General features: G+C 45.7%; 1 protein-coding gene across 4 annotated transcripts in view; it reads left to right on the top strand.

Annotated features, from left to right (window-relative positions):
- Nucleotides 1-21,679, top strand: part of NTRK3 (neurotrophic receptor tyrosine kinase 3) — a 435,527-nt gene that overhangs the window by 234,621 nt on the left and 179,227 nt on the right. For all 4 annotated transcript variants that reach the window (XM_070358231.1, XM_070358230.1, XM_070358233.1 and 1 more), the window contains one exon: nucleotides 20,228-20,416. In XM_070358231.1, the coding sequence (XP_070214332.1) occupies nucleotides 20,228-20,416 (189 nt within the window). The remainder of the gene's footprint in view (nucleotides 1-20,227; nucleotides 20,417-21,679) is intronic.

Here is a 21,679-nt window from a genome sequence, read left to right as displayed (position 1 = left end):
GGATAGGAATGTAGATCACTTATATGGAGAATAACAAACAAACAAAAAGCCGGAATTTTTACTCAATTAATAGTGGGAGTTTCGTTCGGTCAATAATTAGAATCCGATGGGCTTTGAGTATCAAGGCTAAATCACCAGGACACACTTAAATAAAATTAGAGAGTGGATAAGATGGAAATTCTGCAACAGACCCAAGGAAAACCTTAACTATGTTTTCTTACCCTTTAGATTGCTTTTTAAAGCTTTCTTTAAAAGGGTAACTTTTTTAAAAGGTTAACTTCTGGCAGACTATGTTATGGGATGACTACTGGCCTTGGCATGAGATAGTCTCTAGATCTGAATTCAGCTTCATCGTTTAGAAGCTGAAGGACTGTGTATAGGGGAATAAAATAGTTCTGAGCTTCCATTTCTTTGTTTATAAAGTGGAGATAATTGTCGCAAGATTATAAGGGTGAGACAGGCAATATTTATACATTGTTTGGGACAATTTTTTGGCCATAATTGATACTCATCCAGGAGTAGTTTATTAAATGAGAAAATACAAGAGCACACAGGCCAGTGCCTGGAGTGTAGCAAATGCTTCAGAGATAGTATCCGTTTCATTGGTGTGTGTGCTTGTGTATGGCGTGTATATGTATATGAATATATGCACATATGTAATATTTATGAATTACTCAACCTACCTGGTGAAACTTTGAAAAGACACATGTATCACATCTGAAGTCAAAGAACATTCCACCTACAGACTCTCTGTGAACCCACGTGTGTGCCTAACAAAACTTGTTTACCTTCTAGTATTTTCTGACAGTTGTCTCCAGCAATTCCAGAGATGATGAATCATTGATTCTGCACCATCTTTGATTAGCAGGAACTTCTAACATTCAAGTTTCTCTGCCCCCAGCCCCTCTTTCAATTGGTTGCATGCATGCTCAGTCACGTCTGATTCTTTTCGACCCCATGAACTGTAGCCCACCAGGCTCTTCTGTCCCTGGGATTCTCCAGGCAAGAATACTGAAGTGGGTTGCTATTCCCTTCTCCAGGGGATCTTCCTGACCCAGGGATTGAACCCACATCTCCTGTGTCTCTGGCCTTGGCAGGAGGATTCTTTGCCACTGTACCACCTGGGAATGACCTTAAAAGACCCTCAGTTACACTACCATGTCTTTAAAGGGTCTTCTTTTTAAAGGCATCTTGGAAGGCTTCCCTGGTGGCTCAGACAGTAAAGAATCTGCCTGCAATGCAAGAGACCTGGGTTGGATCCCTGGGTTGGGAAGATCCCCTGGAGAAGGGAAAGGCTACTCACTCCAATATTCTTGCCTGGAGAATTCCATGGACAGAGGAGCCTGGCAGGGCACAGTCCATGGGGTCGCAAAGAGTCGGACATGACTGAGCAACTTTCACTTTCACACTTGGAAGGAGTCTCCTGATTCACACGTTTGCATATTAGGGCGATGTTCCAAGTGTGTTTGGGAAGTCAGCAGTTCCAAGTTATATTGACAACAGCCTCTGGCCAGACTTGACATTATCCAGCTCAGGCTTGCTCCATATGTTGGTTTGCTTTGCCTCGCCTCTTAGGTCAGTGTCAAGATCAGCTAATTAATATTGGTGTTTGCCAACCCCATCAACACACACGTATTCTGAAATGGACACGTTAAACTAGGGTGAATTTTAAATTCCATTGCGAAACACTGTGGAGTTTTAATAGAATGTTAACAAACATTAAGCAATTAAAAAATAATAAAGCAAACCTGCTTAAATAGCTATAACCTCACGGGCTCTAAAATTATGCTGTTGCCCTGGGAACATAAGCTCATGAGAGCTAGGGAAAGTAAACTGTTACGCTAGAGGATTTAAAATAGAGAAGTAGCTCAAGCATCACTTCCATGCTCTCTGCACGAGGTTCACTTAGCAGGAGACAAGACTGGCTTTTTTCTGTCTTCAGTCTCACCATCAACTTCATTCTCGGCTCCAGGGTTTCTTCTGTGCATCTTCTATCAAGCACAGGAAAAAAAAAAAAGAAAAAAGCCATTTCTACACACCTTGAAAGGTCTTAAAGAGTCTCTGATCCCTCTGTTACCCTTGGCACTGCTGGCATTTCATTTCCTCGCGGCGTTGCTGGGCAGCAGGAGGTTATGGTTGACTTTCCATGAGGCATTTGAAGCTCCAGAGAAATGACGTGACCAGTTCCTGATTTCAAACAGTTGTCTTCACAGCAATGCCGGGCTGAGAACCTGGATTAGAACCCGGGACCCTTGTGGCCTCCATCTGTTGCTCTTGCCTTCTGTGACAAATCTCCTCTCCTGCTAGGTTGGTTTGACTTTTACAAGATCTTGATTTCCATTTTAATAATCCCAAGACATCCCTTAACTGTGCAGAGGAATTAAATTTAAATATGTAGCCTACATTTTATCTTGACATTTTCTTTAGAAGGCAGGAAAAAGAAGAAAAAAGAAAAAGGAAAACGGGGGCCAGATTGTCATTCTTCCCTTCACGAGAGCAAAATCCGTTTCTTTTGTTAGAATCGTTTGCTCGGATTCTCTGGGGCAAGGTGTAGGACCAAGGGCTGCTTTGCAAGCCTCCAGGCTCTCTAGTTACCCCTGGAGACACCAGGAAAAGTCTGCATCCAGTATTCTACGTCTCTGTGGGGAACGTACAGTGTCAGCACTAAGTGATATGGCTTAAAGATAGGCTTGTCAGTCTAATTGATCTTGAGTCATTGCCTTTCCTGTCAGAGCTGTCTGTCTCCTTACCCATAATCCTCATCACTTTGATAGCCCGTCAGGAATATGGGACTTGGCCCAGCCTTGCCTTCATCCAATAACATTATGAAATTGATACTGACACTTCCATTGGCACTAATTTCTCTAAGAGATTGGAGCCAGAGGACAAGTGGTTTAGCTTCATGGCAGTTAAGCTTTCCAAGTAGATCAAGATGGCCTAAGATTGACTGACCTGTACCCCGAGGAAGCGGGGAGGGAGGAGGGAACAGAGGGAGAAGAGGGAATGGATGGTCGATGGCTGCTTCATCATCATCAAGTGATATCTATTGACTGCCCACGAAGGACAGTGTCCTATATGGATAGTTTGAAGATGCATGCCAGGTCCTTCCGAAGACTGCTTCAAAGGGAGTTTAGAAAGTTACAGTGGAGCCAAGTTGGTTAGAGTGGTTCACTGCTTCACTTGTGGTATCGCCCCCTTGTGTCTGGAGTCTGAAACAGCAACTGAGCCTACTCATGACTGTCTTTTCTCCACCCTCCACTTGCAACACACAGCAAGTACTTTAATTAGGGAAACTGTAGTATTCATCCGGCTTACCAGGTGGCTCAGTGGTAAAGAACCCACCTGCAAGTGCAGGAGATGCGAGTTCAATCCCTGGGTCGGGAAGATGCCCCAGAGAAGGAAATAATAACCCACTCCAGTATTCTTGCCTGGGAAATGCCATGGACAGAGGAGCCTGGTGGGCTATCATCCATGTGGTTGCAAAAGAATCAGACGTGGCTTAGTGACTAAATGACAGCAACAAATATCATTTATCATCCAATCCAAAGGATGCACTGTTGATAATTCCTGGAACAACATGTGTAAAGAAGGACTGTCCTGGGAAAATCAGGATGTATGGTCATTCACCTTTCAGTAATTAAGAACAAAGCATATCTGAGCTAAATGAGGAGATGCTGTCTCTTTGAGAGGGTTTTATTCCTTACCTGAACCTCCTTTTGGTTAATGGATTCATCAGGAAGCAGGGTTTTGATGAGGAGGTCCCGTGAAAATGAGAAGTTTTTATGGATTGGGAGGTTTAATAATATTACCTAATCTGGAAGTCAGTATAAGAATAACACCTTAAAAGTGATTGCTGGAAGTCAGAAAGTTGAAGAAGAATATGCATTTTCAGATTAGATGTTAAATCTTTGGATTTTTTTTTCTTCTTTCTTTGCACCAGTCTGGCTTATGTGTCCATCTTTAGAAAAGTAAATGGCTAACTCACTACTACTAAAATCGCCCTCACCACCCCTTTTTGGGGTATTTGGTTTGAGTGTTTGATGTCTTTGATACATTATACTTTAGTATATTATATACATTACATGCAAATACTTTTGTGAGATGGAGAAGAGTCGGAATTGTAAAGAAATGTAGACCCATAAGTCTCCGTACACACCTGTTCTATGACCAATAAACCAGTGTTCTTTACGTGTGCGTCCAACTGTATTCTTGCTCAGGAATGCATCTGTGAGTACATGCATGGGATTTCCAGCATGTTCACGAGGGCCTGGTGGGGAGCATGCCTGGGTCATCACTGCCTTGCCCTGCGTCACTTCAGGGGCTTCTTAGAGAACGTGGCTCCCTGCAGCGGGGTGGGAGGGAAGGTGTGTGAACAGGCACAGATACAACAGCATGTAAAGTGTGCCATACAAGGGAGGTGATCACAGACCTGATACGGTGTGATTCTGATTGATTTCAGTGTTGTATCTGTACCTTCACATGCTGGAGATCGATGGATCCTCTGCACTCTCCCCAGTTCCTGCAGCAGCACCACTCGGATGAAATGTTTATTTCATTTTTACGGCTTGTCTGCTAAAGGGAGGAGTGAGCTGAGAGAGATTAGTAGGGGCTGCGGAGGCTCTTGCTCGATTGCTGCCCAAGTGTGTGGGGGGAAGAGGCAGCGGCCAGGGTTCAAGGTGCCTCCGAGGTGACGGCCACTGAACCAGGAGAGGCGGTGTCTGTAGGGCAGGAGGGAAGGTGCATCCTCTGTGATGAGGCAATGACTGTTTGTGGGGATGAGCAGTGATGGACCCCAAAGCTAAAGTGTTTGCTGGGGGCTGGGGGTCCTTCTCTGGGCTGCCTTCTTTTCCCTCCTTTCTTGGTGTGGCATCTTCCATGTACCACCCCTAGGACTTTCCATGTGTCACTAGTGGTAAAGAACCCACCTGGCAATGCAAGAGACATAAGAGACGAGGGTTCCATCCCTGGGTTGGGAAGATCCCCTGGAGGAGGAAATGGAAACCCACTCCGCTATTCTTCCCTGAGAAATCCCATGGACAGAGGAGCCTGGCAGGCTACAGTCCATGGGGTTGCAAAGGGTCAAACATGAGTTAGTGACTAAGCACAGCACAGCAACTTTATCGTTAGGCTTCCCGGGTGGCTCAGTGATAAAGAACCCACTTGCCAATGCAGGTAGGTTGGATCCTTGGGCTGGGAAGATCCCCTGGAGAAGGAAACCCACTTCAGTATGCTTGCCTGGAGAATCCCATGGACAGAGGAGCCTGGTGGGCTACAGTCCATGTGGTTGCAAAAAGTTGGATATGACTTAGCGACTGAACAACAACAGCAACAACAAACCTCAACATTAGTCAGGCAAGAGCCATATGGATGAATGGAATAGCTAAGTTCCAAAGTAGAATATCATGGGATGGCTCGGTGACTTGTCCATGAAGATATCCTTGCCAAGGATGCAGGCTGAAAGCCTCCTATCATAGGACCCTGAGTGCCAGATGTACAGTCTTTGTGGATTTCCTGCCTTTAAGATATCTGAGCCTGGGAGATGTACCTACCAAGATAGGCAGGTGCCAAACCCTGGTCCAGTAAGCAGTAGGTGAGAGACCATGGAAGGGCCAAGAGGCACTGGCAACTCTCCATCTTCTCTGCAAGGACAGGGTCTATGGTCCGCAGTGAGACAGTGCAAGGTTCAGGGTGCGCACAGCCCTCAGCAGATGTAGGATCAGGAACTGTTGACCTCCAAAGGCACCAACGGAGAATCTTGGGTTTCCACCTGGAGACCACAGAGAAACCTGGGCATGCCTTGACAGCCCTGTTGTCTCTTCAAGTGACAACCCCAATAATCTGCATTCTTTGGGATAATTTTGCTGGACACACATGGGACCGACTTTGACCTTTACAGGCTTTTGTGAGGCAGGCTTTCCTGTTGTCTGGGTTTATTCTGCTTCTCTTTCATGTGCGTTGGCCCCATGGTTTCTAAGTCACTCTTGTGGGTTTCTAATTTTAGAAGAAGAGATTTGCAGCCAAACTCATGAAATCTCCAAACAACTTCTGCAAAGATCCATCTGGTGGGGAGTCCTCGCAGCTCCCAAAGATGCCAGTTTGCATCTTACTCCCCAGATGGAGAATTGGGATGCATGGCCACCCCTTAGGTTTCTAGAGGAATTGAGTTTGATGTGAGCTCTGAAGAACATTCGAGAGGGAGTTGGAAGAGCCAGACTGAAGCCACAGCTTTTCCCAACTGTGCCTTAGGTCACTTCAACAACTCTGAGCCTCAGTTTCCTGATCTGTGACATGGAGAAGGCAGTCTCTATCTTGAGTATCTCGTTGGGTTGCTTGAGTATCCCACAAGGTGATTAAGGAAGTTCAAGGATAGGAAAATGTCTTGGAGCAATAATATATGGCACACAGATCTGAGGGATTTCCACTGATGTTAGATTATGTGTTTTTTTTTAACATTTATTTATTTGGCTGTATCAGGTCTTAGTTGGGCATGCAGAATATTCACTGCATCATGGGGGATTTTTTTGTTGTGGCGCAGACTTTCTAATTGTGGTATGAGGGCTCAGTATTTGATGCGTGCAGGCTTAGTTGCTTTGAGGCATGTGAGATTCCTAGTTCCCTGACCATGTCCCCCCTGCGTTGCAAGGTGGATTTTTACTGGATCAGTAAGGAAGTCCCAGACTATGGTTTTTAATGTACCATATCATGAGATCCCCATTCTAAAAGGCTCTAGGTTCTGTGACTCTCATGTCCCTCCCTACTAGGGGCTCTTAAGAGGCCTCAGACAATTCCACTGAGCATCTTCTAGTAAAAGGAGAAATTCTTTTTGGCTTATATAAGGTGATGGGATCTGTGCCCAGCCCAGGGAGAGCTGGGTGAGTCTCAGGATTTGGGAGGAGTTCATAATCTCAGATTGGTCTGGAAGAAACTATGGGACTTTCGTGGTTTCTCTCCAGTCTAAATTCAGGCCTCGTAGCATTTTCGATTTAGGGGCTTTGGAGATTTTATTGAAGTGTTCTTATTGTAGACCTCACTGGTTTGAGACTATATAATTATGTTCCCAGGTGGTGCTAGTGGTAAAGAACCCACCTACCAATACAGGAGACATAAGAGACATGGGTTCAATCCCTGGGTCAGGAAGATCCCCTGGAGGAGGGCCTGGCAACCCACTCCAGTATTCTTGCCTGGAGAATCCCATGGGCAGAGGAGCCTGATGGTCTACAGTCCATAGGATCGCACATAGTCAGACACAACTGAAGCGACTCAGCACGCACGCAAACACCGTAAGGCAGTTAGGGGAGTGATTAAGATTATGGAGTCCAAGAGCTCCAGCTTGAACGCGATGCAGTGTGACCTGAGGCAGATTACTCAGCAGCTCTGACTTTAATTATAGGACCCACTTCGCTGAGCCACTGTGAGACTTGAATGAGACAGGACAGTGCCCAATGGTGAATACGTGCTCAGCAGACATCGGCTATTTTATAGTGTTTTGTTTGAGTACATAAGGCCATCACTCTGCAGAAGGAAGCAAGATTTTTTATAGGTGGCAAAATGCCATGGCATCACTCCACATGTACTTAGAAATACCATGAAAGGGATTTCTGCCTGACATACCTTGGATAAGCTATTGCTTAGAAAGCAGTGCATGAGACCCAGGCAACTACGGGAAGCTTTTCTAGTGGAGAAGCCCCCTATGAGCCAGTGCCTTTAAGGGCCCAAGTTTCTCCTAAAGAAATTTAATCTGTCTCTTCTAACTAGTTATGTTGTTTAGTTGCAACTAGTTGTTTAGTCACAAAGAGTTGGACACGACTTAGTGGCTGAACAACAACAACAAAGTCACTGAGTTGTGTCCAACTCTTTTGCGACTCCATGGACTGCAGCCCACCAGGCTCCTGTGTCCATGAGATTTCCCCAGGCAAGAATACAGGAGTGGGTGGCCATTTCCTTCTTCAGGGGGTCTTCCCAACCCAGAGATCAAACCCGCTTCTCCTTCATTGGCAAGCAGGCTCTTTACCACTGAGTCACCAGGGAAGCCCTCTACCCAGTCATGCCTCTGTTTGATTTAAAGAACCTCACGCTGAAACCATCCACAGGTCAACCAATGACGTTTTAGATATTGTTTCCCTTTTGTGAACGAGGTGAAGCTAGAGGCATCCAGGCTTAGCTCTCAGGGATCTGGGCTCTCCTTCCCTTGGTCTTAGTGTTGAAATCTGATTATGCAGTAGAGTTACGTTAGTGAAAAATCAGACATGAGTGAGTGGGTGAAGGACATGGAGACATTGTTGATCCAACATGGCAGGACCACCTCGTTGATCCAACATGCCAGGACTGAGTACAGGAAGCTCAGAAATGATGTTTCCCTCTATTCGCCCACAGTCCCCAAAAGGATGGGGAAAATCTGTGCATAATTATTTTTTTTTCCCGTTAATTTTCTTTGGAGTATAGTTGCTTTGCCTTGTTATCTTGGTTTCTGCTGTATAGCAAAGTGAATCAGCTGTATGTATGGAAATCTATGGAGAAGTCTTTGGAGGAAATAAATGCCTCTACTTTGGGGTAATATTGACTAGTCAGGTGGCTAATGCTAAATTTAGGAAAGTTGAGACTTGAGCTATAATCTCTTTATGGGGCCTTAGACAAAAACACCAGCATTTTGTACTTCAGTTGGCTTATATATGCAATAGGAAGGTGATTACTCACTTTCTATTTGTGCCTGGAATATTCTGAAACACTGTATAAAGTCTTTGGAGAAAGATGATGACAATTGCCTCTCTTCCAGGCTGCCTATTTCCACCTTCTCAGGCCCCTTGCTGCCTGCCACTCTGTCTATGAACTCCAGGTTACCTCTGCTAGCTACAACTGGGTGCGTGGGTTGTGGGTCTAAAGTTCCTTGGAAATGTTGTGAGCTCCCCTCCTCAGTGAAGCCAGTTCCCTACAAATGAGTTACAAGGGAATAACGATTGGGAAGGAGCTGTGGTTGACCCATTATAACTTTTTCCAGTGTCAGAAAAACAATGCTGAAGGGTCAGGCAGCATGATGCAGTGAAATGAGCCCAAACTTTGAAGTCAGATAGACCTAAGTCGGCCTACCATTTATTAACCATGTGACCTTGGGCAAATGATGAATCCTTGAGCTTCAATTTCCTCCACTGCATTACGGGGATAACAGGATCTACCCTCAGGGCTGTTGTGATGATTAACTGAGATAAGGAAAATCAAGTGTTCAGAGAGAGCCAGTCCTGCGTTCCTTTCCCTTACATGTGCATTCTCTGCATGGTTGTTCACCAGCATCGTTTTCAGTCACCAAGCGATACCTCCAAGCTATGAATGCTACCAGGCATGCACAAAGTCTTTGGCTCCTGTAAGAGGCTGGGAGGGAATAGAAGCCAGAGAATAAAGCTTATCTTTTGGGAAATGATTCAGGCAGAGGAGCATAGAAGTGAGGAGGGCACGCCTTGTTGGGCAGCCTGCAGGACCCAGCGAGCCCCAGAGATCACAGAGGCGAAGACTGTCAGGAAGCTAGAGGAGGCAGAGAGGGGAGGGACCGGAGGAGCCGGTCCAGGAACAGACAGTTGGTGACTTGTCCTTAGGTATGCTCTTGGGCTCAGCCTATGTTCATTTGGCCTCTGACCCACCCCTGCCAATAAAAATTAAGAAACTGATTTTCTTTTGTTTGCCTCCAAGGACTAAGCTCTTTTTATGAAACAGTAAATGGAATCCCTCTCTGAGCATGGCTGGGTTTTTAATTGTGTTTGTTCTGCTTTCACTTATTCCATTTTATGAGTTCTGCTCCCGGATTTGTTGATGCAAAGCTCTTACCCATCAGGGACACGTCATTGTCTGATTTTTATCAGTAGGAAAAGGCTGAAGTTTTAAAAAAATCATTTCCTTAATCTGAAGGTTGGCTTGTTTGCCTCATTCTGACACATTAAAAAACCATGAGACCCATCCAGGTTTGTTTTCTTATACTTTCCAAGTCAGATTGAGGTAGGGCGGAGTTTTTTTTCAACAGAAGAAGCCATGATCTGGCTGTTTGTGGAACTAGATTAGTTAGAGTTTAATTTGGGGATAAAGAATTGGGAAGAAGCATTTTAAGATGAATCACATCATTGAGGACAATAAACCCATCCTTTGCATAAGGCAATTTTGTAAAGATTTGTCGAGGATGGTGTGAAGCATGCTCACTGTCTGAAGCAAAGGATTAAAGTAACATTGTTAAGTACAAGACGACTTCATTCCTATATGAGTCAGCATGAATCGGGTTATGCTGTAATAACAAACAGCACCTCTGCCAATCTCCATGACTTAAAACAACAAAGCTGTATTTCTCACTTTAGCCACATGTGCACCAAGTGTTGGCTGGAGACCTCAACTCTATGTCAGTTTCACTCAGAATGGAGGTTGCCTTGGGCGCTGCCTCATGCTTCAACAATTGCCAAGGAAGGAAAAAGACAATGTAGCAGATCACACACTGTTTTGTTTTTAATTGTGATGTAATTGATGTATGACATTGTATTATTATATTAGTTCCAGGTGCCCAATGTAGTGAGTCAGTTCAGTTCAGTTCAGTTGCTCAGTTGTGTAAGACTCTTTGTGATCCCATGAATCGCAGCACACCAGGCCTCCCTGTCCATCATCAACTCCCTGACTTCACTCAAACTCACATCCATTGAGTTGGTGATGCCATCCAGCCATCTCATCACCTGTCATCCCCTTTTCCTCCTGCCCCCAATCCCTCCCAGCATCAGAGTCTTTTCCAATGAGTCAACTCTTCGCATGAGGTGGCCAAAGTACTGGAGTTTCAGCTTTAGCATCATTCCCTCCAAAGAACACCCAGGGCTGATCTCCTTCAGAATGGACTGGTTGGATCTCCTTGCAGTCCAAGGGACTCTCAGGAGTCTTCTCCAGCACCACAGTTCAAAAGCATCAATTCTTCGGTGCTCAACTTTCTTCACAGTCCAACTCTCACATCCATACATGACCACTGGAAAAACCATAGCCTTGACTAGATGGACCTTTGTTGGCAAAGTAATGTCTCTGATTTTCAATATGCTATCTAGGTTGGTCATAACTTTTCTTCCAAGGAGTAAGCGTCTTTTAATTTCATGGCTGCAGTCACCATCTGCAGTGATTTTGGAGCCCCCAAAATAAAGTCTGACACTGTTTCCACTGTTTCCCCATCTATTTCCCATGAAGTGGTGGGACCAGATGCCCTGATCTTCGTTTTCTGAATGTTGAGCTTTAAGCCAACTTTTTCACTCTCCTCTTTCACTTTCATCAAGAGGCTTTTGAGTTCCTCTTCACTTTCTGCCATAAGGTTGGTGTCATCTGCATATCTGAGGTTATTTATATTTCTCCCAGCAATCTTGATAACAGCTTGTGCTTCTTCCAACCCAGAGTTTCTCATGATGTACTCTGCATATAAGTTAAATAAACAGGGTGACAATATACAGCCTTGACGTACTCTTTTTCCTATTTGGAACCAGTCTGTTGTTCATGTCCAGTTCTAACTGTTGCTTCCTGATCTGCATATAGGTTTCTCAAGAGGCAGATCAGGTGGCCTGGTATTCCCATCTATTTCAGAATTTTCCACAGTTTATTGTGATCCACACAGTCAAAGGCTTTGGCATAGTCAGTAAAGCAGAAATAGATGTTTTTCTGGAACTCTCTTGCTTTTTCCATGATCCAGCGGATGTTGGCAATTTGATCTCTGGTTCTTCTGCCTTTTCTAAAACCAGCTTGAACATCTGGAAGTTCATGGTTCATGTATTGCTGAAGCCTAGCTTGGAGAATTTTGAGCGTTACTTTACTAGCATGTGAGATGAATGCAATTGTGTGGTAGTTTGAGCATTCTTTGGCATTGGCTTTCTTTGGGATTGGAATGACCTTTTCCAATCCTGTGGCCACTGCTGAGTTTTCCAAATTTGCTGGCATATTGAGTGTAGCACTTTCACAGCATCATCTTTCAGGATTTGAAATAGCTCCACTGGAATTCCATCACCTCCACTAGCTTTGTTTGTAGTGATGCTTTCTAAGGCCGTACCTATGTATATTGTGAAATGATAACATCCATCACCACACACAGTTAGAAATTTTGTTTCTTGTAATGAGAACTTTTAAGATATACTCTCTTAGCAACTTTCAAATACACAGTACAGTATTGTTAACTGTAGTTACCATGGTGTGCATTATATCCCTGGAACTTCTTTTTGTTTGTTCATTTAATATTTCACATATAAGTGCAATCTTATGGTATTTGTCTTTTTCTGCCTTATTTCACTTAGCATAATGCCCCTAAGGTCCATTCATGTTGCCGCAAACGGCAGGGTTTCCTCCTTTTTAATGGCTAAATAATATTCCATTTGATATTCTTATCAAAACTGCTTGATATATACCAATTCCATTTATGTATGTATGTATATATATATGTCTATATACATACACACACACTGGGTATATATATGTATATACATATATACACATATATATGTGTGTATATATATATCTGTATTGTTGTTTAGTTGCTAAGTCAGGCCTGACTCTTTTGCAACCCCATGGACTGTAATCCACCAGGCCCCTCGGTCCATGGGATTTTCCAGGCAAGAATACTGAAATGGGTTACTGTTTTCTTCTCCAAGGAAGATACCCGACCCAGGGATCGAACCTATGTCTCCTGCTTTGCAGATGAATTCTTTACCACTGAGCCACCTGGGAAGCTCCATATGCATATATGATTTAACTTTACGCATTCATCAGTAGATAGGTTGTTTCCATATCTGGTCTATTGTAAGTAATGCTACTCTGAACACGAGGGTGCAGCTATCTCTTTGACATAGTGTTCTCATTTCCTATGGATGTACAGTAGCCCACCCTGACCCTGTATCCATGGGGGATGCATTCTGGAACCCCAATTGGAGACCTGGAAGTGAAGATAGAACCAAACTTTACATGTACCATGTTTTTCCCTATATATACATACCTATGATGAAGTTTGGCCTTTCCAGGTGGCTCAGTGGTAAAGAGTCTGCCTGCAATGCAGGAGACACAGGTTCGATCCCTGGGTTGGGAAAATCCTCTGGAGGAGGAAATGGCAACCCACTCTAGGATTCTTGCCTGGGAAATTCCATGGATAGAGGAGCCTGGTGGGCTACTGTCCATGGGGTCACAAAAAAGTCAGACATGACTTAGTGACTAAGCAACACAAATGATAAAATTTAATTTATAAATTAGGTGCAGTTAGAGATTGATGGCATTGATAATTGAGGTAGAACAATTATAATAATACACTGTAATAAAAGTTACATGGGTGTGATTTCTCTCTCACAGTATCTTATTATACAAATGTAATGCCTATCCTTCTTAACCTTGCGCTCACCGTGCACCGTGGTTATAATTTCTTCAGTTTGAGGTGTGAGAGCAAAACCAGCATTAGTTCCTTTTCCTTCTTCAAAATTTCGGCTATAGAAGATTGGTCCTTACTCTGAATCTTAGCAATCTCAGCTTACAATTTTTTTCTTTCCTTACTAAATGAAGAATTTTTATTCTTTCAATTAAGGGAAGCACTTTACAGCTTCTCTTTGGTGCTAAGTTGTAGCTGACTCTGTGACCCCATAGACTGTAGCACACCAGGCTTCCCTGTCCTTCAGTATCTCCTGGAGCTGGCTCAAACTCATGTCCATTGAGTTGGTGATGCCATCCAACTCATCTGTCATCCCCTTATCCTCCTGCCCTCAGTCTTTTCCCAGTATCAGGGTCTTTCCCAATGAGTCGGGTCTTCACATCAGGGGCCAGAGTATTGGAGCTTCAGCTTCAGTATCAGTCTTTCCAATGAATATTAAGGGTTGATTTCCTTTAGGATTGACTGGTTAAAAGTTAATTTTCCCTTCCTTTCCCCACTTGTTATAACCACATCCTTGGGACTCTAGGTCATTCCTTTGGAAATGGGAGATTTCCACTTCCACACATTGACTGGGAAAAGGCCAGAGTGGAGTGTCAATGCTGGGTGTTCTTGGGGCCAAATATCTGAGAATTGTTAATGCTTGTAAGTTAGGGGGTTGGTGGAACAGAAGGGGATTTAAGTGACAAGGATGGGAAACACTGGAGAGCTGATTTCAGGGAGGTCCTCCCCTTGATCCAAAATGGGCAGAACATGTTTCCATGGTAATGCATGACCAGGGTGGCTGCTGCCCTTTCCTCTTTCAGAGTGTGTCATACACGTCCCCCCGCCCCTCACCTTTTGTACTGTGGACCCTGAGTAAGCCGAGGCTTCTGAAGTTTCCGGGACCTTCGAGTCCAGGTGTGGCTTGCAGCCCCCAGCTCCCCTGTGATGGGGGCCCCACCCACCTGGGTCGGCGCTTACTGCACTGCAGGGAAAGTCCCTGTCCTGTTCCCATGGGGTGCCTTTGCTTTCTGCAGGATACTGAGCCCTGCATTGGAATCTACCACTTGTGAAAATCTGAACCATTCTTGGATCTGCTCCCTTATTTTTTCCTGCAGAAGGAGCAGGGAGGGGGGAGAGAAAGACTGTTCGGACCATCCTGCTGGGTCGGACACCTGTTGGTGTCATCAAGCTTTCTCTAATTATTCATTGATTCTACTATGGTGTAGTGAAAGATCAAAACCTAACTGGTGTGATGGAAAGGCAAAAGCACCTATTTGGGAAGAGAATCATGTGATGGGGGGTGTCTGAGCAGACCTGTTTTCCTTCAGGTCTCTTTCAAAAGCTTGAACTTACCAGAAAGACTGTAAGCTGGCTTCTTTCTTTTTGTTTATTAGTGCTGCATACCAAAATAATTGTGTAGTTCGGAATGGATTAGTGACAGCAGAGAAACCCATCGCAGATACTAGACAGTCTGTGTGTGTGTGTGTGTGTGTGTGTGTGTGTGTGTGTTGAGAGCTCAGAACACAGCAAGCTTGACTCCTCCTGACCTGCCTTGGGGCTCAGGAAAGAGAAGAAACCTCCCCAGACAGCAGAGATGTCTCTTGAATTACCCGTCCCTTCTTTATATCTTAATAGATTCTTTTTCTGGGGATATTCAGGTAAGGGGAACTGATTTGTTTCCCAGAGGGACCACAGGTCTGTGGTTTTCCCCGTGAAGCAAGTGACAGGGAAATTGGCCAGACTCGGGAAGGGAGATTGTTTCTTAGGGTTGATGCTGGTTGCCTCTATCAAGCGGTTCTCAATCTGGGACAGTTTTGTCACCCCAAGAGGGTATGTGGAAATGTGTTACGTCTTGTGTGGGAAAACTGGCTTTTAAAAACATTGTGTTTATTTAGTTTTGGCTGTGCTGGGTCTTTGCTGTTGCTGCACACGGGCTTTCTCTAGTCGCGGTGAGCAGGGGCTACTCTCTGGTTGAGGTGTGCAGGCTTCCCTTGCAGTGCCTTCTCTCGTTGTGGAGCACAGGAGCTAGAGAATCCTCAGTAGGTGTGGGCATGGGCTTAGTTGCCCCTCGGCACGTGGGATCTTCCCAGATTAGCCATCGAACCCGTGTCCCCTGCATTGACAGGTGGATTCTTAACCACTGGACCGCCAGAGAAGTTCTAAGACTGGCTTTTTAAAAACATTAATTTAAACTTCTTTTTTGTTATTTATTTTTAAGAGCAGTTTGAGGTTCATGGCAAAATTGAGGGGAAGGTACAGACAGTTCTGGTATATTCCCTGCCCCTACACATACATGGCCTCCCCTACTAGCATTATCCCCTCCCAGAGTGGTCCCTTCATTACAGTGGATGAACCTGAGACTGGCTTGTCATGCCCAGGTCCAAGGATGCCACATATTCTGGCATACCCAGAACAGCCGTCTCCAAGGAGGACTTACCTTGCTCAGCGCCAGCTGTATCCCTGTGCTGGACTGGGCACAGGCAGGTGGGAGCAAGCTGCAGGCTTCTCTCACATCCTTGGAAGTGATGGGTCTGTGGACTCTTGATTGGTTTGTATTTCAAGGAGTGTGGTTTACAGCCAAGCAGAGGTGAGTAAGAGGGCCTTGAGGATTGGACAGCAGACTGATGGCACTGTGCTCTTTCTGATGTGGGTGAAGTTGAGTAAGAATGCGCACAGCCTCGGGGAGAGGGGCAGATGATGAATTATCTTAATCTATCTGGGTGAGTCTAATGAGGTGACACACTCTGGTCCCCATTCTCAAGGTTCAAGAGGGACATCTTTAAAAAAGGGTCTCAGGGACCTGCATCTGAAAGCAGCTGCTCATAAGCAGGAGAATGAATGGAATCGATCAAATGTCCCTTTGAACAAATCCATTTTCTCAGTCTGTACCTTCAAGGAGGCAGCGCTATGGAATGGTACACAGGCTCTGGGGCCAGATCACTGGGTTGAATTCCAGCATCACCACTTCTTCGCTGGTGTGTGTCCTTGGGCACATTACTGCCCTATGCCTCCATGCTCCCATCTATAAAATGGGGAGAAATTGATACCAACCTCACAGAGGCAGTAAAAATAAAGAAGTGAACTTTCCCGAGCCTGATACACGGGAACCATTCAATAATAAAAATGATGATGAGGATGGTAATTTTTCTAGCTCCTCAGCCTACTGTGTGTGTGTTAATTGTTTTGGGAACTGACTAGACAGTATGTTGGGCAAATTTTTCTATAGGTTTTTTTTTTTTTTCCCCTAGTCTTTCATCTTTCTCTTCCTCTCTCTGTCTCCCTCCTTTTAATCATATGTTGGATCTCTAGATTGAGTCTTTAACTTTCAGACCTTTTCTTTCCTATTTACCGTCTTCTCCCTTTTTGACTTGTTATATATTCTTCCCCTGTTCTGTGGAAAGTACTCTCATCAAGGCCACCTTCTTATTGTCAAATGCAGTGACTTGATTTCATTTTTCATCTTACATGACCTCTGTATATAGACTGACTGACTTCAAAGACAGTAGCCTTTTCTGATTCTTTTCTACTTTTCTGAGCATTTCTTCTCATCCTTTTCCAGCCCCCTTTCTTTTGTGTGCATTTTAAGTAGTGGGTCCTCCAGAGCTCTGAAACCTGCTTTATTCTCTCATTTCTTTCTAGTCTTTGTGAGCAACCCCAGCCATCGCTTTCCATGGCTTATTGTGGTTGTTGAATCGCTAAGTTGTGTCCAACCCTTTTGTGGCTCCATGGACAGTAGCCTGCCAGGCTCCTCTGTCCAGGGGATTTCCCAGGCAAGAATACTGGAGTGGGTTGCCATTCCCTTCTCCAGGGGCTCTTCCTGACCCAGGGATTGAACCTGCATCTCCTGCATTGGCAGGCGGATTCTTTACCACTAGTGCCACCTGGGAAACCCAACTGCAGAAGGACTCTTCTACCTATGGCTCTTTCCTAAGCCCTTTCCAAATTCTAGAATAAATAATGTCAAGAACGTCAATGCTGTTTCAGAGCACAGCCTTCTGAAACATTTTACTGACCACTCCCTTTGTCCATGGACGATGAAAGCTGATTTGAATGTCCAGTGTTCTATTGTCTCCAAACTCTTCCTGACTTGATGCCCTTCCTCCATGTTGCCATAACAACTCATATCCTATAATGCTGAGAACAGAAGGAGCTGAGGTGTGGGGGCCTTCCATTGCTTGGTCTTTGGTGAACTGGATCCCCGGACTCCCCGTTTCTTCCTTTGCCCCTTTGTTTGGCTGAAGCTTCCACTTGCTGTTGCTTCCTAATAAAGGGCAAGGTAAACTTTTCCGTGTCTGCAAATACATCTCTTTTGCCCTTCCATTGGGTGAATACATTTTTAGGTGTAGAATTCTAGGTTGAATATTTGTCCATCAGAATTTTGAAGCAATTTGCTCAGTAAAAGAAACAGTATGAAGTTGTTATGGAGAATTATGCTGTCTTTCTGATTCCAGTTCCTCTGGAAATATGACCTGTCCCACCCTCCTGGGAGCTCTTAGCATCTTCTCCTTATCCTTATGGTTCTGGCATTTCATAATTTTGTGCCTTGGTCTGTGTGCGTGTCCACTTGTATGCATGCATGCTCTCATTTATGTGATAACCCTGCCACAGACCCTGTGGTCCTTTCTCCCATATCTTCCTCCTCTTTGTAAGCAAGATTTGCTTCTCTGCTTTTTCATCTTCCCAAACGTTGAAATACCTCGTTTCCTTTTGCCTCCCCTCTTCTTCTTTGTGTACCAATATTTATTTAATTCCTTTGTATGTTAACGTGGAGAGGAGGTAGAGACCTGTGCTCTAGCCATGTTTAACTGGAAATCACTCTGAAGTGTTTCAAAAAAGTTTACAATGTTTTTCAGGAGCTGGTCTCTTTCTGCAAGGCACGTGATGACTGCGAGAATTTCGGCAACCCCTTCCTGTGACTTTTTCAAGTGGTCTCCAAGCACAGTCAGACATTTGTTACAGATCATAACAAGCCTGTCTGTGCTTACGGAGTGGAATTCAGGGTCCTCAGTTTGCGTTTACCCGTCTTCCATTTAGTTCAGCCTCATTGGTGCTTCACCTTGCTATCTGATGGGAGATATTCTTCCCATAAACTTCAGTAAGATGTAATGGATTTCTGCAGCGGAAATATTGTTCAAGCAGCAAAACCAAATCACGGCAGGCACTTTGTCTTGGGACCATGTGTCTTGCAAAGCAGCCATTTAAAACGCCACTTGTAGAAAGCCACAAACAGTCACAGCTAATTCACTTTACAGGAGTTTTATTTGTAGGTAGGGGAGAATCACACCAGCAAACAGAATCATTGCTTTACCGAGATTGTAGCATTAATTATCTTTGTCAACTTGTGTTCACAGATCACCTTAGGTCCTAGGCTTTTTCTTTGGGGTAGAAAATGGTGGCACTGGGGTTGGTGAAGATGCAAATGGTATTCTTTGAAGTCACTGGGGCAAATATAGTGCTCTCAAGAGTGGGACATGGAACTTCGCTCTGGTGGTCCAGTTGTTAAGAATCCTTCTGCCAATGTGGGGGACACAGGTTCGATCTCTGGCCTGGGAAGATTCCACATGCCGTTGGTGAAACAAAGCCTGTACACCACAACCACTGAAGCCCATGTGCCTACAGCCTGTGCTCCTCAACAAGAGAAGCCACTGCATTGGGAAGCCTGAGCGCAGCGACTAGAGAGTAGCCCCCGCCTCACCATAGCTAGAGAAAACTGGTGCCCAGCAACAAAGATCCAGCATAGCCAAAAAAAAAAAAAAAAAAGAGTGGAACTGCTGGCTCAGCGGCACATAAGCTAATAGTGTTCCAGCCTCAGTGCGGTCATTTGTGGAAGCTGGTCCAAGTCAGATGCGACCCTGCACTGGACTTATGCAAGACAGGATACAAGTCTGTCCTGGGCCAGGGAGGCTTGAGAGTAAATGAAAGTGTTAGCCTCTCATTTGTGTCCAACTCTTTATGACCCCATGGACTGCAGCCTACCACGCTCCTCTATCCATGGAATTCTCCATACAAGAATACTGGAGTAGGTTGCCATTTTCTTCTCCAGGGGATTTTAATCCAGGGATTAAACCTGGCCTCTTGTATTACAGGCAGATTCTTTGTCCAGTGAAAGTTACTTCCTACTCCTGTAGGAATCTGATGGCCATGCTGGAAAGGTTCTTAGCCTCCAGGGACTTAGCTGGACGTGGGACTCCCAAGGAAACTCTTTAAATCTTAATGCCCAAGATACATTCCCAGACCAGCTGAGTCGGAATCTTTGGGGGTGGGACCCAGCATCAGTAGCTTTGTCTATTTTTAAAATATTTATTTATTTATCTGGCTGTGCCAGGTCAGTTGGTCTTTAGTTGCAGCTCATGGGATCCAGTTCCCTGCCCGGGGATTGACCTTGTGCCCCCTGCATTGGAAACTCAGAGTATTAGCCCCACTGGACCACCAGGGAAGTCCCCACAGTGACAGCAGTTTTGAAAGCTCTTGAAGAGACAAAGGACAGGGTGCATACTACCACTGGGCCATTTTGTAAATCCTGTTGTTGTTACATAAGTGAATAAATTTAACTTTTAATTATTTTGAACTAATTTAGATGGGAAGAAAGAGGAAATAATCATGTCATTATTTCACTCTTCTTTTGCAGCTGTTTCCATGGCATGGTGGGGTAGAGTTTTCTCCCTCTCATGAGAGAGAATTAAGGGGTTATTGTCAATTCAGAATCTAGGGCATTTGGGGAATATCCTTCTAGTGGATTTTACTCCCGTGGAAAATATCATGGGAAAAAATAATGGAAGGGTCCGTGGGCAGGGCTGGGCACTGGCTGGATGTGACTTCACCCGGGTCCCGTGTCTCTCCTGGGGTGTGCAGGTCCCGTGGCTGTCATCAGCGGTGAGGAGGACTCGGCTAGTCCCCTGCATCACATCAACCATGGCATCACCACGCCCTCGTCGCTGGACGCCGGGCCAGATACGGTGGTCATCGGCATGACCCGCATCCCGGTCATTGAGAATCCCCAGTACTTCCGTCAGGGACACAACTGCCACAAGCCAGACACATGTGAGTACCGTGGGAGAATATTGTCCCTCCTGGGGTTGGAGGGGGGCATGGCGATAGACCATGTAGGCGGGGGTTCTGGAACATTCTGGGGTGACCTACCACCTGCTAACTTCCCACTCTCTAAGGGACCCTCCTTCTTTGTCTAAAAACTCAATGAACAGCCTGGTCAAAGGGATGCCACGGGACAGAGGCCCCTGGGTGGAGAGGGCTTGGGGCAGGGGAAGGGGAATCAACCTGGAGGCAGGAGGCCCAGCCCCACCTGGAGAGGGGCTTCCAGTAAGGCAGGGACACAGGCACAGCTGGCTGTATCTGTAGACACCTGGCCTGTGTGTGCAGGAATCTTTGCCCAGACTACTGCCCCCAAGGTCGTCAGGCCCTCCACCCACACCTCCCTCAGACGGGAAGGGAGGGAAGGGTGGCAAGTACCTTTGGAATGGAAACATCTCTCCAGCTGCCCCTCCAGTGCCCCGAAGTGTACGGTCTGAGGACTGGATCATGACCCTGTGCTCGGACCCCTCCCCTCCTCACCGTAGATGTCTCCTTGAGATCAGAGGGCTCAGGGCACCTGCTTCCTACTCTCTCTTACCTCCTGGTGGTTTGGGTCCTCCCTTTGCACTTCTGCTGAGTCTGCTAGGGCCTCTCCTGGCCCCTGGAGCCCCGGTGCCTCTGCCCTCCCTCCGGCAGGTATTCCCCTTGCTGTGTCCCCAGGTTCAAATCTAGGCTCAGTGACCCCATTGCACACCCCTCCACTGCCACTGCTCCTGCTCCCCCAGAATGGTCAGTGATGTCCAGAGAGGGAGCCCTGGAGACTGCCTTAGAGCTGGAAGGGACAGAAGAGATGGGTTAGGTTAAGGCCTCATCTGCAGACAGGAAACCCGAGGTTTGGGGAGGCTGGGAGTCCCCCCTCCCCTGCCCACAGGCTTCTGCCAGTCTGTTCGCTTCATCCGGTCAGCTGGTCCAGGTCAGTGCAGGGAGAAATGCCCCTGGCCCTGCTCTCCCCCGGTGGAGCTGTCTATATTTGGGATGCACTCTTTGCAGTTCACAGAACTCTTGCTGCTCCCACTAGTCTGTCTGATAGCAGAGCAGGCATTCGGCCACCTCATCCGCCTTCGCTTCTGTTTTTCCTGCTCTGTTTTTAGTGAGAGGATTGCCACCATGGGAGGGACTGAGTTTGAATCAGGACAAGGTCATCATTTGCCTCCCAACCTTGAGAGTCCTCTAGAATCTGTCTCAGTGTTTGTCACACTCCCCCATCAGTACCAG

Source organism: Bos mutus, chromosome 21 (assembly GCF_027580195.1).
Source record: "Bos mutus isolate GX-2022 chromosome 21, NWIPB_WYAK_1.1, whole genome shotgun sequence".
NCBI lineage: Eukaryota > Metazoa > Chordata > Mammalia > Artiodactyla > Bovidae > Bos > Bos mutus.
The sequence above is the reverse complement of the archived record's forward strand: the minus strand, read 5'-3'. Positions and strand labels throughout refer to the sequence as shown.